Source organism: Dendrobates tinctorius, unplaced genomic scaffold (assembly GCF_039654945.1).
Source record: "Dendrobates tinctorius isolate UK_male_01 unplaced genomic scaffold, ASM3965494v1 ptg000071l, whole genome shotgun sequence".
Lineage (NCBI taxonomy): Eukaryota > Metazoa > Chordata > Amphibia > Anura > Dendrobatidae > Dendrobates > Dendrobates tinctorius.
In genome coordinates, this window is record NW_027361739.1 from 18318379 (window position 1) to 18336560 (window position 18182).

Here is an 18182-nt window from a genome sequence, read left to right on the forward strand (position 1 = left end):
AGTTCTTCCATCTTGTTTGTCAGGCTTCTGCGTTTGCGAGCATGCATTTTAGAGAATTTTGCTTTGTTCCAATCTCCTCCCTGTTGATTGTTTTAGAAATTTTCTTACCTCCCTTCTGAGTATGTTGTCTTGGATCTTCTTTGCCACACCTCATATCATTCATCAGTATAATATCTTTTTTCATGTTCGAGTCTAACGTTTTTCTTCCCATCCCCTCCTCTTCTAGTTTAACGCTCTCCTGATGAGTGTAGTGAGCCTTCTGGCGAATGTGTGTTTCCCAGGTTTGTTGAGGTGTAGTCCGTCTCTGGCGAGGAGTCCATCGTACAGGTAATTCACACCGTGGTCCAGGAATCCAAATCCTTGTTGTCTGCACCATCATCTTAGCCAGTGGTTCACATCAAGGATCCTGTTCCATCTCCTGGTGCCATGCCCGTCTACTGGAAGGATAGAAGAAAAAACTACCTGTGCATCCAGTTCCTTTACTTTCTTCACCAACTCTTCAAAAGTTCTTGCAGATTGTCGGTAGGTCCTTCCTTGCCGTGTCATTGGTGCCAACATGTATCAGAAGAAATGGGTGGACGTCCTTGGAACTGATGAGCTTCGGTATCCTTTCGGTCACATCCTTGATCTTCGCACCTGGGAGGCAGCATACTTCTCTTGCGTTATATCCGGTCTGCAGATGGCTGCTTCTCTGCCTCTCAGTAGTGAGTCTCCCACCACTACCACTCTTCTTCGCTTCTTGGCTGTACTTTTTGTTGTTGCTTCTGGGTGTTGCTGTGTGCCCTTTTCTTCTTTGCTTGCTGGTTGTGCCTCATCCTTAGGTGTACCATCGTCATCCTCCGCAAGGCCTTGGTATCGGTTTGTCAGTTGTGTGGTTGGTGATGTCTCTATCGTCTTCTTGTTTCTTTTGGTCACATGCTTCCACTCGTCTGCTTTTGGTGGTTCTCTGATAGAGTTGAGCGACTTTTGGTTTTTTAGGGTCGCGTTTCGTTTCGTGAAACCCGACTTTTCCAAAAGTCGGGTCGAGCAAGATCGTCCGATTATAGGGAAAAGTCGGGGTCGTCCCGAAACACGAAACCCAATGTAAGTCAATGGGGAATAAAAGTCGGCAGTGAGAGGAGGACAGGAAACACACCTACAGTGCCCATTTGAATGCCAAAAGCATCAATTCTTCTTACTTAAGCTTGTCAACCTTAATTAACTTCATAATACAAGTTACGCACTGAAAAATGGGGGTTATTTGGCTAAAGTTGTGGGGGGGGGGGCTGGCTCCAGGTTTTCATGTGCCCTGGGCGAAAGAGCGCCCCTTTAACACATACCACAACTCATCATTCTCCGATACGGCAGAGAAATAGCGGTATAGTACAATGAAAAATACTTCACTTTTTACATCTCATGACAAGGCCCATCTATTTCTCCATACAGAATCATTGGTCCCATATAATGTTTGAAACAGTATATGATGAGCTCCACATAATGCTACAGTATATGTTGGTCCCCATGGATGAAGCTCCACTGTCTTATGGGCCCAAATAATGCTCCAAACATAATGGGCCCCATTTCTAATGCTCTAGTGTATAATGGGCCCTGTAAATGCTGCTCCAGTGTCTGATGTCCACCTTTGGAATGTTCCAGTGTATGGTGGGCCCCATCTATCATTCTCCAGAGTATAGTGCTCCCCAAAAATTGCTGTCCCAACATTGAAAACAATCAAATAAGTCTCCTCGCTAGGGAATCCCTGTACTAGTCTGGACTCTTCGTCGTCCCCATCTTCCATCTCACTTCACAGTATTTCAACCTTGCAAGTGCTGTGATCCTGAGCAAGCAGGGGGGCACACTCGTTGGCGACGGCACTGGCACAGGGCCTCTGATAGTACGGTGGTGTGTCTGATGGCGGGTGGGCCGAACCTGCACTTTCATCTGCAGCTTCCTCTTTGTCACCGTGTAAGATGGAACTGTATATGGGAAGGGTAACCTGAGTTTCATCAGGGTCAGATTCAGGCCGTGTAGCGTGCGAGGGGAATGTAGTGGTCTGGGTCAATGTACCAGCAGATTCATCGAGCAGTGGCTGGGCATCAGTGCACTTGTGTCGCCCCCAGGAGTACGGTCGCCACAGTGGCATTACCTTCTTCCTAGGGAGTGTGATGTCATGCTTGGGAGCAACGAACGATCTCTCTAGCAGGTTAACTGATTGGGCGGCGTTATTCCCACGAGTCATGACCCTCCAAACAGCGTTCATGAAGGCAAAGTGTTTGTTTTACGTGGGCAGTATGGTTGCAAAGCTGAACCTTAAAGGAATGTCCAGAAGGGCACCACCAGGAGTGGAGCCTACGGTTAAATTCGACTCCACCTGGGAAACCTCAACCATGCCAGCTACAGAACAGATGCTCACATTGCAAGCTTAATTCCGTTAACGAACGAGACTCCGTCATGCCCCGCGGTCCGAGTCCGGCTTACTAGAGGGACACGTGAGGCTCTGGAACATGAGATTGGCCAATAACTGGTGTGTCATGCCCTTACATGTCCGTGGCTGCATGTGCGCTACACTGAAAAGGCCAGCGTTTGTCGCTTACAGGTGCAGATAACCCGCTGAACAACTTTAGTTATGGGGATCACTGATTACAATTATTACCCGCGAACAATGATTTCCCAGTAAGTGCAGGTCAACTGCAGTTCCGGAATTAGGCCTAACCGTCATTCCTGAAAAAATGAAAAACTTACGTGTGCAAACCACAGGTGCTGTAGCTTGCTTAACAGCTCGCCAGCCGTTCTCACACCCAGTATGGATTACACGTGATTGCACAAAGGTTAGAAAGGGTACCGTATCCCCAGATAACATGTATGGATAGCGTACACATTCAAAATATATGTCTCAGGAGGCAGGCTCAGACGGTGTTAGGCCCAGTATGGATTGCACGTGATTGCACAAAGGTTAGAAAGGGTACCGTTTCCCCGGATAACATGTATGGATAGCGTACACATTCAAAATATATGTCTCAGGAGGCAGGCTCAGACGGTGTTAGGCCCAGTATGGATTGCACGTGATTGCACAAAGGTTAGAAAGGGTACCGTATCCCCGGATAACATGTATGGATAGCGTACACATTCAAAATATATGTCTCAGGAGGCAGGCTCAGACGGTGTTAGGCCCAGTATGGATTGCACGTGATTGCACAAAGGTTAGAAAGGGTACCGTATCCCTGGATAACATGTATGGATAGCGTACACATTCAAAATATATGTCTCAGGAGGCAGGCTCAGACGGTGTTAGGCCCAGTATGGATTCTGACCCTGATGAGACTCAGGTGCCCCTTCCCGCACACTATACCACCATACACGGTGACACAGAGGAAGGTGCACATGACATAGAAGAGGAGGTGATGGATGACCCAGTTGTTGACCCAGATTGGCATCCATTGGGGGAAGAGGGTGCTGCTTCCAGTAGCTCAGATGAGGAGCATCCACAGCAGACATCGACATCGCAACAGCTGTTATCTGGCAGGCCCGGAGCACTCCAAAGACAGGTTCCAAACATCAAAAGAGTTGCTGGACAGCTTGTCCAGAGGGTCAAAAGATCACAGCGTGCTAGGCCGCAAAATGTCTGCCAAAGTAGGAAGAGTGCAGTATGGCACTTTTTTGAACAAAATCCTCATGATCAGGCCAAGGTTATCTGTAAGAATTGCGCAAAGACCTTTAGCCGAGGGAAAAGTAGTAGTGCCCATTCTGAGTGAATGTACCAGCAGAATCATCCATCAGCGGCTGTGCATCAGTGCACTCCATGTCAGATTCATCTTGGCCTGGGTAATTCACCATTTCACTTGATAATCCAGGCATGGTATGTGAAAACAGCTCCATGGAGTAATCAGTAGTATGGCCTGCACCATCCTTCAATCTTGGTTGGGGTGAAGGACACAAGGAAAGGTGTGGTTCATGAACATGAGCCTCCAATGACGACTCAGTGCTTTTACTTTTTACAACTGAAGAAGAGGAGGCGATAGAGCTGGAGGCTGAGTCAGCAATGTAAGACAAAACTTTTTCCTGATGCTCTGGCTTTAAAAGCGGTTTGCCAACTCCTAGAAAACTAAGCGTTCGAGGCCTTATGTAGCCAGACGATGACGCAGGCTCAACACCTCCTGCATTCGGTCCTATTTTGCTCTTGCCACTACCATCAGATCCACCACCAACACCATCATTACCAGCTGCCAACCCCCGCCCTCTTCCACCAGCCTTCCTCATTTTTGGTAGAAATGTAGACAAAATCCAACAAACTATATAGTATGTAAAACAAGGTACAAGGTGTCTATAGGACAGGGGAGATTTTGAATTTCTGCACACACTTTTGGACACTGGACACTTTTGGATTGTGTGAGGCCCACTGATATCTGAGCGCTATGTGACAGGCTCGATGGCACAGCTGTGACCTAAGTGACTAGAGGATAAGTGAGATTTTGAATCTCTGCACACACTTTTGGACACTGGACACTTTTGGATTGTGTGAGGCCCACTGATATCTGAGCGCTATGTGACAGGCTTGATGGCACAGCTGTGACCTAAGTGACTAGAGGATAAGTGAGATTTTGAATCTCTGCACACACTTTTGGACACTGGACACTTTTGGATTGTGTGAGGCCCAATGAATATCTGAGCACTATGTGACAGGCTCGATGGCACAGCTGTGACCTAAGTGACTAGAGGATAAGTGAGATTTTGAATCTCTGCACACACTTTTGGACACTGGACACTTTTGGATTGTGTGAGACCCAACGAATATCTGAGCGCTATGTGACAGGCTCGATGGCACACCTGTGACCTAAGTGACTAGAGGATAAGTGAGATTTTGAATCTCTGCACACACTTTTGGACACTGGACACTTTTGGATTGTGTGAGGACCACTGATATCTGAGCGCTATGTGACAGGCTTGATGGCACAGCTGTGACCTAAGTGACTAGAGGATAAGTGAGATTTTGAATCTCTGCACACACTTTTGGACACTGGACACTTTTGGATTGTGTGAGGCCCACTGATATCTGAGCGCTATGTGACAGGCTTGATGGCACAGCTGTGACCTAAGTGACTAGAGGATAAGTGAGATTTTGAATCTCTGCACACACTTTTGGACACTGGACACTTTTGGATTGTGTGAGGCCCACTGATATCTGAGCGCTATGTGACAGGCTCGATGGCACAGCTGTGACCTAAGTGACTAGAGGATAAGTGAGATTTTGAATCTCTGCACACACTTTTGGACACTGGACACTTTTGGATTGTGTGAGGCCCACTGATATCTGAGCGCTATGTGACAGGCTCGATGGCACAGCTGTGACCTAAGTGACTAGAGGATAAGTGAGATTTTGAATCTCTGCACACACTTTTGGACACTGGACACTTTTGGATTGTGTGAGGCCCAATGAATATCTGAGCGCTATGTGACAGGCTCGATGGCACAGCTGTGACCTAAGTGACTAGAGGATAAGTGAGATTTTGAATCTCTGCACACTTTTGGACACTGGACACTTTTGGATTGTGTGAGGCCCAATGAATATCTGAGCGCTATGTGACAGGCTCGATGGCACAGCTGTGACCTAAGTGACTAGAGGATAAGTGAGATTTTGAATCTCTGCACACACTTTTGGACACTGGACACTTTTGGATTGTGTGAGGCCCAATGAATATCTGAGCGCTATGTGACAGGCTTGATGGCACAGCTGTGACCTAAGTGACTAGAGGATAAGTGAGATTTTGAATCTCAGCACACACTTTTGGACACTGGACACTTTTGGATTGTGTGAGGCCCACTGATATCTGAGCGCTATGTGACAGGCTCGATGACACAGCTGTGACCTAAGTGACTAGAGGATAAGTGAGATTTTGAATCTCTGCACACACTTTTGGACACTGGACACTTTTGGATTGTGTGAGGCCCACTGATATCTGAGCGCTATGTGACAGGCTTGATGGCACAGCTGTGACCTAAGTGACTAGAGGATAAGTGAGATTTTGAATCTCTGCACACACTTTTGGACACTGGACACTTTTGGATTGTGTGAGGCCCAATGAATATCTGAGCGCTATGTGACAGGCTCGATGGCACAGCTGTGACCTAAGTGACTAGAGGATAAGTGAGATATTTTGAATCTCTGCACACACTTTTGGACACTGGACACTTTTGGATTGTGTGAGGCCCAATGAATATCTGAGCGCTATGTGACAGGCTCGATGGCACAGCTGTGACCTAAGTGACTAGAGGATAAGTGAGATTTTGAATCTCTGCACACACTTTTGGACACTGGACACTTTTGGATTGTGTGAGGCCCACTGATATCTGAGCGCTATGTGACAGGCTCGATGGCACAGCTGTGACCTAAGTGACTAGAGGATAAGTGAGATTTTGAATCTCTGCACACACTTTTGGACACTGGACACTTTTGGATTGTGTGAGGCCCAATGAATATCTGAGCGCTATGTGACAGGCTCGATGGCACAGCTGTGACCTATGTGACTAGAGGATAAGTGAGATTTTGAATCTCTGCACACACTTTTGGACACTGGACACTTTTGGATTGTGTGAGGCCCACTGATATCTGAGCGCTATGTGACAGGCTTGATGGCACAGCTGTGACCTAAGTGACTAGAGGATAAGTGAGATTTTGAATCTCTGCACACACTTTTGGACACTGGACACTTTTGGATTGTGTGAGGCCCACTGATATCTGAGCGCTATGTGACAGGCTTGATGGCACAGCTGTGACCTAAGTGACTAGAGGATAAGTGAGATTTTGAATCTCTGCACACACTTTTGGACACTGGACACTTTTGGATTGTGTGAGGCCCAATGAATATCTGAGCGCTATGTGACAGGCTCGATGGCACAGCTGTGACCTAAGTGACTAGAGGATAAGTGAGATTTTGAATCTCTGCACACACTTTTGGACACTGGACACTTTTGGATTGTGTGAGGCCCACTGATATCTGAGCGCTATGTGACAGGCTTGATGGCACAGCTGTGACCTAAGTGACTAGAGGATAAGTGAGATTTTGAATCTCTGCACACACTTTTGGACACTGGACACTTTTGGATTGTGTGAGGCCCACTGATATCTGAGCGCTATGTGACAGGCTCGATGGCACAGCTGTGACCTAAGTGACTAGAGGATAAGTGAGATTTTGAATCTCTGCACACACTTTTGGACACTGGACACTTTTGGATTGTGTGAGGCCCACTGATATCTGAGCGCTATGTGACAGGCTTGATGGCACAGCTGTGACCTAAGTGACTAGAGGATAAGTGAGATTTTGAATCTCTGCACACACTTTTGGACACTGGACACTTTTGGATTGTGTGAGGCCCAATGAATATCTGAGCGCTATGTGACAGGCTCGATGGCACAGCTGTGACCTAAGTGACTAGAGGATAAGTGAGATTTTGAATCTCTGCACACACTTTTGGACACTGGACTCTTTTGGATTGTGTGAGGCCCACTGATATCTGAGCGCTATGTGACAGGCTCGATGGCACAGCTGTGACCTAAGTGACTAGAGGATAAGGGAGATTGGATTGCTTTTAAAAAAAGCAGTTTGCGGAGCAGTGGGTAAACAGCAATGCCAGCCTGTCAGGAAGCCTTAAAAGGCAGCCCAACAACCAACACCACTGATACACCACAATATAGCCTCCCCTTGCACTGCACACACAGTGACTGGTGTGTTGTGCAGGCCAAATTGCTATCAGCAGCAGAAGCAGTTTTTTTTTCTTCTCAGCAGGACAAAAAAAAAAATTGGGATTGCTTTTAAAAAAGCAGTTTGAGGCCCAATGAATATCTGAGCGCTATGTGACAGGCTCGATGGCACAGCTGTGACCAAAGTGACTAGAGGATAAGGGAGATTGGATTGCTTTTAAAAAAGCAGTTTGCGGAGCAGTGGGTAAACAGCAATGCCAGCCTGTCAGGAAGCCTTAGAAGGCAGCCCAACAACCAACACCACTGATACACCACTATATAGCCTCCCCTTGCACTGCACACACAGTGACTGGTGTGTTGTGCAGGCCAAATCGCTAGCAGCAGAAGCAGTTTTTTGGTCTTCTTCCCTGCCTAACGCTCTCCCTACAGAATCAGCAGCAACCTCTCCCTATACTGAGATCGGCAGAAGTAAGATGGCGGTCGGCGTGCACGCCCTTTTATACCCCCTGTGACGCCCACCAAAGCAAGCCAATCACTTGCATGCCCTTCTGAAAGATGGTGGTGACCCGTGCCTATGTCATGACGTTGCCCACAGTGTCCGTGGATCCTGATTGGCTGAAAAAGAGCGCAAAACAAACTTTTGAAACGCGACTTTGGCGCGTAAATCGCCGACCTCGTGGCCGACCTCATCCTAGGGTCGGGTTTCGTTTCATGAAACCCGACTTTGCCAAAAGTCGGCGACTTTTGAATTTTTTCGACCCGTTTCGCTCAACTCTATTCTCTGACACTTTCTTCACCTTCTGTGACCAGTAGAGATGCTTCTGTTCTGTCTAGGAAATCTTCATTTTCTTTGATGAGTTTCAAAGTTGCAATTCTTTTTTCCAGACCACGCACCTTTTCTTCTAAAAGGGCCACTAATCTACACTTTTTGCAGGTGAAGTTGGATTCTTCTTCTGGTCAATCTGTGAACATGTAGCACATGTTGCAGCACACCATGTAGGTTGTCACATCTGCCATGTTGCTCCTAGATCCTGCTGACTTGCTGCGTGTCTTCCTTCTTGTGTAATCTACGCAATCAGGCAAGCTTTCTTGCAATAATGACGTTTATTAGCATCCTGAATAGGAGCTGTGCACAATATATACCGTATGGGAATAAACATGCTAGAAATAGGAGGAAACCACTATGGTTAAATAGAGCTGTAAGGAGCGTAATAAGTAACAAAAAGAAAGCATTTAGAGAATTAAAGCAAGTAGGTAGTGATGAGGCATTAAATAAATACAGAAGATTAAATAAATGCTGTAAAAAGCAAAGATTGAGACAGAGACTCATTGCCAGAGAAAGTAAAAATAATCCCAAAATATTCTTTAACTACATAAATAGTAAGAAACTAAAAAAATGATAGTGTTGGCCCCCTTAAAAATAGTCTGGCTGAAATGGTGGATGAGGATGAGGAAAAAGCCAATATGCTAAATGACTTTTTTCAACAGTATTTACACAAGAAAATCCCATGACGGATAACATGATCAGGGATAAAGATTCTGCATTAAATGTCACCTGCTTAACCCAGCAGGAAATACGGCGGCGTCTAAAAATCACTAAAAGTGACAAATCCCCGGGCCCTTATGGGATACACCCCCGAGTACTGCAGGAATTAAGTACAGTCATAGATAGACCATTATTTTTATTCTTTAAAGATTCCATAATAACAGGGTCTGTACCTCAGGACTGGCGCATGGCAAATGTGGTGCCAATATTCAAAAAGGGGACAAAAACTGAACTTGGAAATTATAGGCCAGTAAACATAGCCTCAACTGTGGGTAAAATCCTAAGAGATACTATACTGGAGTATCTGAAGAATAACCTCATGACTTAATATCAACATGGGTTTAAGAGGGACCATTCCTGTCAGAATAATCTGATAAGCTTTTATGAAGAGGTAAATTCTGGACTGGACCAAGGGAATGCAGTGGACGTGGTGTACATGGACCTTTCAAAAGCTTTTGATACAGTGCCACACAAAAGGTTGATACATAAAATGAGAACAATGGGGATAGGATAAAATATGTGTAAGTGGGTTAACAACTGGCTCAGGGATAGGAAACAAAGGGTGGCTATTAATGGAGCACACTCGGACTGGGTCAAGGTTAGCAGTGGGGTACCACAGGGGTCAGTATTGGGCCCGCTTCTTTTTAACATTTATTAATGATCTTGTAGTGGGCATAGAGAGTAGAATTTCAATATTTGCTGATGACACTAAACTCTACAGGGTAATCAATACAAAGGAGGACAATTTTATATTACAGGAGGATTTATGTAAACTAGAAGCTTGGGCTGATAAATGGCAAATGAGCTTTAATGGGGATAAGTGTAAGGTCATGCACTTGGGTAGAACTAACAAGATGTATAATTATGTGCTTAATTGTAACACACTGGGCAAAACTATCACTGAGAAAGCAAATCCTGAAAACATGACCTGTTAGTGGCTCTTGAGGACCAGAGTTGGGGAACACTGATCTAAATCGTTGATAAAGATGTTGAACAATACAGGGCCCAGGACAGAACCCTGTGGTACCCCACTTGAGACATTCTTCCAACTGGAGGTGCAGCCATTTACAATCACTGTTTGGGTCCGATCCCTAAGCCAGTTATGAATCCGCCTAACAGTTACCTTGTCCACTCCATACAGGATGGTGTGAGATACTCATCTAAATCATTTCCTTGATCCACCCAGTCAGTGATTCTGTCATAGCAGGAAATTACCGTATATACTCGTGTATAAGCCTACCCGTGTATAAGCCAACCTCCCTAAATTTGCCACAAAAAACTGGGAAAACTTATTGACTCACGTATAAGCTTAGGGTGGAAAATGGAGCAGCTACTGGTAAATATCAAAAATAAAAATAGATACCAATAAAAGTAAAATTAATTGAGACATCAGTAGGTTAAATGTTTTTGAATATCCATATTGAATCAGGAGCCCCATATAATGCTCCATACAATTCATGATAGCCCCATAAGATGCTCCATACAAAATACACCCCATATAATGCTGCACAAAGGTTAATAATGCCCACATAAGATGCTCCATAGAATAATATACCCCATATGCTAACCATAAAGGTTATGGCCTGTGATAAAACACTTCGGGATCGCCTTTGCTGGGGTCAAAGGTCATGTGCGTTCAGCATGAAACTCAGGCGCATAGCCGGGGTCCGGGTATAACTGACACTGGGTCAGGTTTATTAAAGGTGAAAGCAATGCATAAAGGAAAAAAAACATAAAACAAATCCTTGCCTGTCCCGCACTAACTAAACAAGATACAACCTAACTACCAACTGGCGGGCTTCTCCTGTCCAGCCAAACCACAGTTACAGTGGGCACTGCTTTCATTCACGTGTGTCTCTCACACAGACAGGCTCTTTGTGTCCCCAGGCTGAGACACTCACACAACTACCTGGCATCCTTTTATATCCGCCTCCCATTATTCATTAGTAACCAGGTGATATACTGACCAGACTAGGCCATATAGGAAAGGTATCTGGGTGAGATATACCTGCCCTCAGCCACTATTCCCACATGATTCTCACAGGCCCCATAAAATATTCCATAGATTATGCCCCATATGCTGCCCCATAAGATGCTCCATAGATTATGCCCCATAAGATGCTCTGTAGATTATGTCCCATATGCTGCCCCATAAAATGCTTCATAGATTATGCTCCATAAAATGCTCCATAGATTATGCCCCATATGCTGATCCATAGATTATGCCCCCCATAATATGCTCCATAGATTATGCCCCATATGCTGCTCCATAGATTATGCTCCCATATGCTGCTCCATAATATTGCCCCATAAGATGCTCCATAGATTATGCCCCCATATGCTGCTGCAAATAAAAAAATTACAAACTCACCTCACGTCACCGATGCCGGTGTCCTGAGCAGGCGGGGACAGGTGCCGGTGTCACCGCTGGCTCAGGACCCCGGAACTGGCGATAACTACCTATCCCCGCTCCATGGCTGCGCGTCGCTCTGTCTGCTGGGTCCCTCTGTCAGTGACGTTCAGGCAGAGGGTGCGGTGCGCACTAACTACATCACCGCACCCTCTGACCTGAACATCACAGACGGGAGACGCGGAGGAGGAGAGGACAGAGCAGTGCACAGCGATGGAGCTGGGATAGGTGAATATATAATATACTTAACCACTCCTGGCGTGGTCTCTGCAGCCCCCCTGCTTCTCCCACTCTCAGGCTGCTTAATTCAGCGGTCACGTTGTACCGCTCATTAAAGTCATAAATATGCACATATTCATGACTTTAATGAGCGGTACCACGTGACCGCTGAAGGAAGGAGACTGAGATCGGGAGAAGCAGGGGGGCTGCAATGACCGCGTCGGGGGGGCAAGTGTAACCTGACACCCCTGCTCCCCCTCCCCCGCCGATCCCCTGGTATATGACTCACGTATAAGCCGAGAGGGGGACTTTGAGTCCAAAAAAATGGGCTGAAAATCTCAGCTTATACGCGAGTATATACGGTAAGTTAGTCTGACATGACTTATTATTTACAAACCCATGCTGCCTCTGGTTAATCACTTCATTCTTATTCAGGTACTTACATATATGTTGTTTAATAATTTGTTCAAAGATCTTTCCTGGTACAGAAATCAGACTCACCGGCCTAGAGTTCCCTGGGTCCACCTTCTTCTCCTTTTCGAGTTAGGAACAACATTTGCTCTTCTCCATTCTTCTGGGACTTCTCCGGTTCTCCAAGAATTTTCAAAGATTATGGAGAGTGGTTCAAACATTTCTTCTGCTATCAACTTCAGTACTCTGGGGTGTAATTCATCTGGACCTGAAGACTTGAATTCATTTATTTTTGCTAAGTGTTTCCTCACTATCTTTCTGTTTATAGATATCCTGGATTCTTCTATTCCTTTAGTAGGACAGTGAAGATTAGTTGATGTTACATTTCCTTTCTGAGAGAAACAGATGCAAAATAGAAATTTAAAAGTTCGGACTTCTCAACATCTTTTCTAACCATTTCATAATTTTCCTCCTCCAAAAATCCTATAGCATCTTTGACGTTTCTTTTACTTTTGATATATCCCCAAAATCCTTTTTTTAGTGTTTTTCATATCTCTTGCAAGCCTTAATTCTTTGTCAGCTTTAAATAATCTGATTCGTGCCCTGCAGGTTCTGCAAACAGCATTATATCCTTCTTTAGATATGCCTCCCTCTTTTCATTTGATAAACATTTCTTTCTTCTTTTTTAGCATGTGTTTAAGTTCTGTGTTCATCCATCCTGGTTTCCTTAAATGCTTCGTATTCTTCCCTCTCTTTGGAATAGTTAACCATTGTGCATTGAGAATCTCATTTTTCAAGATTTCCCATCCTTCCTGGACATTTCTGTCCTTAAGGATATCCAGCCATTGGATCCCTCCGATTCTCTTTCTGAGTCCCTTAAAATCTGCCTTTCTGAAATCTAACCTTGAAGTCTGAGTCTTCACAGGTCTTCCACCTCTAGTTATCCAAAATTCTAAAATAGCATGGTCGCTACCTCCTAGGGTCCCTGCCACTCGTACCTCCTCAACCATTTCCTCCTTGTTTAAAAGGATTAGATCAAAGGTAGCAGATCCCATTGTTTTCTGCCCTACCTTTTAGAATATAAAGTTGTCAGCAAGAGAGGATAAGAATTTGCTTGACCTGTTAGTTTTGCATGAGAGAGACAAATGTCTGGATAGTTGAAATCTCCCATGACCACTATGTCATATTTTTGGAGAATTTGGCCATTTAATGCATAAAGAGTTCATCCAAACCTTCAATTTGCACAGGCGGCCTGTAGTAAATGCCTACAATGGTGTCTTTTCCGTTGTTCTCTCTTTGTATTCTTACCCCGTTTCCATAGAACTCCCAGTCACTGAAGCTTCAATCTCTGTGCAGATATATGCTTTTCTAACATACAATGTGACACCTCCTCCTCTTTTATCAAGTCTGTTTCTTGCAAATAAGTTGTATCCTTCTAGCCTTGTATTTCAGTCATGTGTATTGTCCCACCAAGTTTCAGTGATTACAATGACATCATATTTCTTCTCCTGTGTTAGTAGTTCCAATTCTCCTTGTTTGTTGCCCATGCTTTGCACATTTGTATAGAAACATTTTAGTTTGTGATTGGTTTCTCTTCCTCCAATATTTTTATTATTTAGATTTTTTTTGTCTTTGTTCTTCCTTTCCACTTCTAAAAGCAGAGTTCTTAATAGCATTTGTCAGGTGTATGACTTATTCTGGCCTTTTGCTTCCCTTCCCACATTGTTCTAGTTTAAAGCTCTCCTGATGAGTGTAGCAAGGTGACTTCCAAATAAAGTATTTTTCGCTTTGTAAGACGCACTTTTTTCCCTCAAAATTTTGGGGGAAAATAGGGGTGTGTCTTACAATGCAAATATACCTTATATTGTGCCAGCGCGCTGGGTCCCCCTGGTGCTGCCGCCGCCGCGCTGGGTCCCTCGGTGCCTGCCGCCGCCGGGCTCTGTCCCGTGCTGCGTCGGGGGCTCTGCCGTTCCATCCATGCCTGTGCGGTGGATTGCTTCCTGGAAAATGGCCGCCGCGCAAGCGCATATGGAGATCGCGGCACTGTAATCTTGGGAGATGAGATTTCAGCGCTGAAATCACATCTCCTGAGATTACATTGCCGAGATCTCCATCTGCGCTTGCGCGGTAGCCATTTTCCAGGAAGCAATCCACCGCACAGGCATGGATGGAACGGCAGAGCGCCCCACGCAGCACGGGACAGAGCCCGGCGGCGGCAGCACCCGAGGGACCCAGCGCGGTGGCGGCAGCACCAGGTACAGAGTGGGCGACAGCACCCCGGGGACAGAGTGGGCGCCAGCACCCCGGGGACAGAGTGGGCGACAGCACCCCGGGGACAGAGTGGGCGACAGCACCCCGGGGACAGAGTGAGCGACAGCACCCCGGGGACAGAGCGGTAAGCAATAAGACACCTGGATTATAAGAAGCACCACTATTTTATTAAAAAAACATTTTTTTCCTATTTTTCGCCTCAAAATTTGGGGTGCGTCTTATAATCCGGAGCATCTTATAAAGCTAAAAATACGGTACATGTTTTCCAGTCTTCGTAAGGTGCACCCCACATCTTTAGCAAGCAGTCCATCATAATTCACTCCGTGATCCAGAAATACAAATCCTTCTTGTAGTTGCTATGCTATTGCAAGACCTACAAAGTTATTCCACCAGAATGTGAATGAGAGTCTTTAAGACTTGTAGAAGACAATGTATAACTCAGTAACATAATCTTCAATCTGTGGATCTCTAGTCTAGAAACTGCAGCTTCTAGGTTGTTGTGGGACGAATCATCAACTACTGGAGGTCTACAGATTGAGAAACAATTTTATTAAATACTTTAAAATTCAGTATATTTCATTCAAAAGTTTCCAAATTCTTCAACCAAAATAAAAGAACATAAAGTACACATCGGCTTTTGAATTCAGATTGCCATAAATGTAATCACAATTATCGTCAGATAGGACACATAGAAGACACATAATAGTGGAGACGTTGTACATTGCAGTGCCCCATATATACAGTGAAACCTCTTTGAGATGACCACCTAAATTGCATTGAAAAATGATCTTCTATAGGGGAAAATCCCTCAAAGAAGAGGTTAATTTATATTAGACATAAGTAAAATGATAGTCGGTCACAAACAATCTGGTTGTTATAAATATGTGATTAAACCATCATTTTCTTGACTAACAGGCAACTAAGCAATACAAATATAGGGTTTACCACTAATGTCTAAGAAATATATTTGAATCAGAAAGTATAAGTGTTTCTGCCAGTAGAACTCATTGATTTTAGTAAAATTAGCATAAAAATTATTGTAAAACTAGTTGGATTGCGAACTGTGGCAGATATCTAAGCTTTGTTGGAAATATATGCTTTGGCATATGACAGGATGACAACCACTACAGTAGGAATGATCAGAATGAAATTGCAATTGTAAGAATTTGCATAAGAATCTTCTATAAAACTATTTTCATAAAATAGCAGACGGTGGGAAAAATGATCTTTTTTTACTTTATTAGGAGAGTTACAGTTAAAATTCATTCTAAGAAAATGTTCACAAATATCTATATTAAAAAAATCCCTATTTATCAGGGAATAAGTGATAATTTAAAAAGAACCTTGAAAAACAAAAACTTGACTGAAATTCCAATCATGGAAGGAACAGAGACATTCAAGGTCAATATCAGTTAATTGCATATTTCCTATAGCTAAAATTCTACATACATTCCTGATACAAATGTGGCGTCGACCTAGAATTAGCATGCAGAAAACATCAATTAAGAGGTTGTCCTTTTAACTGGACAGAGATCTACTGGGGCTTCAGCTCGATAACCAGGTTGCTGTAATCACATGATTTGATTATGTCAGGACCAACTTGGGCATAATAAAAAACGTGTCCATTCTGTACCTCATGATCAAAGCAATACAATGTTCCTACAAAGCGAGGAGGCGCACCCAAACCATGGTTATCTACAATTTTCCAGAATTTTTTGTGCTAGAAATCAGAGCATCCTTAGTGGTCCTCGACCTGGTGGTCACTCTGGCTTGATGACAAATGACATTCTTTTTCCTGTTGAGTGTTGCAATCACAACACTGATGAAGGCGAGAGGAAATAGGAGAAAGACGGGCAGCTGCCATTGGCTGGGGATCTCTCTCATGATGTTGCGAAGGCTCCTGCCAATAGTATGGCTGAAGAGTTCCACCGGATGGACCACAAATCTACCAATAACAGAACTGATGGCCTTAAAAGAAAAAAAAAGAAAGCAAGAGTGAAAAATTATGGACTTGTTGATATCAATAATTTTTATTTGTATAGGACCAATATATTCCATAACACTTTAGAATTCAGCGGTAACTTGTACAAACAAGATAAAACATGACAGAGTAACACATACCAAGAATAGTGAGGACTCTGCTCACAAGCTTACAATCTGTGAGAAAATAAGGGTGACACAAAAGGTAAAAATTAAAGCGCTTGTCGTGTAAGGTCCAGTCATTAGTATAATAACTAGGGGCATGCAAATAACACTGCATGAACCTGTCACCAGCCAGTATGTGTACAAGTAGAGAAACAAAGTGCATGGAAAGGAAAAATAGTTCATTAGATTAGGGAAATGAGGTGCTAGGCCAGTCTAAAGAAATTAGTTTTTGGGGCACTTAAAACTGTGGATACAGGAAACTAACCAGATTGTCTAGGGTAGTGCATTCCAGATGTTAGTCTTGGGTCATTTGCAAAATGGAGAGGATGGGTAGGGTGGTAGACAGAGATGGAAGAAGAGATGTAGGGTGCTGCAGAACAGTAGAGAGTTTTGTGGGTAAAAGTGATGAGTTTATATTGTACTCTGTAGATCAGTGGTCCCCAACCTTTTTGACCTTGAGAGTCACATTCAGCACTGAGAGAGGGTCGCGAGCCACATTCAGCCCTGAGAAGGGGTCACGACAACATCCTGCTTCTGTCCCACTCAAAGTAGTGTCAACCAAAGCCCCCATTACAGGTATAATGATAAGCAAAGCTTTTCCACAGAATTCACTCCAAAGCAGTACACTGAGATACAGGGGTTGTTCCCACAATGCCCCAATTCAGTATTCTCCCATCAAGGACTCCCAACACACTATTGCATCCACTTACAAGAACCTCCTCTAACAGGTAGTATCATCCTCCAGCGTACCATACCTAAAACATCTCTAAACCCCTAAGACCAGTATACAGTTGTGGCCAAAAGCATTGACACCCCTGCAATTTTGTCAGATAATACTCAGTTTCTTCCTGAAAATGATTGCAATCACAAATTCTTTGGTATTATTATCTTCATTTAATTTGTCTTAAATGAAAAAACACAAAAGAGAATGAAGCAAAAAGCAAAACATTGATCATTTCACACAAAACTCCAAAAATGGGCCAGACAAAAGTATTGGCACCCTCAGCCTAATACTTGGTTGCACAACCTTTAGCCAAAATAACTGCGACCAACCGCTTCCGGTAACCATCAATGAGTTTCTTACAATGCTCTCCTGGAATTTTAGACCATTCTTCTTTGGCAAACTGCTCCAGGTCCCTGATATTAGAAGGGTGCCTTCTCCAAACTGCCATTTTTAGATTTCTCCACAGGTGTCCTATGGGATTCAGGTCTGGACTCATTGCTGTCCACCTTAGAAGTCTCCAGTGCTTTCTCTCAAACAATTTTCTAGTGCTTTTTGAAGTGTGTTTTGGGTCATTGTCCTGCTGGAAGACCCATGACCTCTGAGGGAAACCCAGCTTTCTCACACTTCAGACTTCATATGCCATGCACACGGTCAAGCAGTCCAGTGCCAAAGGCAGCAAAGCAACCCCAAAACATCAGGGAACCTCCGCCATGTTTGACTGTAGGGACCGTGTTTTTTTCTTTGAATGCCTCTTTTTTTCTCCTGTATACTCTATGTTGAT

General features: G+C 44.2%; 1 protein-coding gene across 9 annotated transcripts in view; it reads right to left on the reverse strand.

The window, feature by feature from the left end:
• Window positions 1-15060: 15060 nt before the first annotated feature.
• Window positions 15061-18182, reverse strand: part of LOC141096078 (uncharacterized) — a 603498-nt gene continuing 600376 nt past the window's right edge. For 6 of the 9 annotated variants that reach the window (XR_012233568.1, XR_012233570.1, XR_012233571.1 and 3 more), the window contains one exon: window positions 15061-16500. Coding sequence is in view for 2 of the 9 variants with exons in the window: in XM_073582477.1 (XP_073438578.1) it covers window positions 16228-16500 (273 nt within the window). In the remaining 7 variants the exon portion in view is untranslated. Of the gene's footprint in view, window positions 16501-16653; window positions 16690-18182 lie in introns of all 9 variants that reach the window. The other 3 variants (XR_012233569.1, XR_012233573.1, XM_073582480.1) reach the window with 1 other exon arrangement.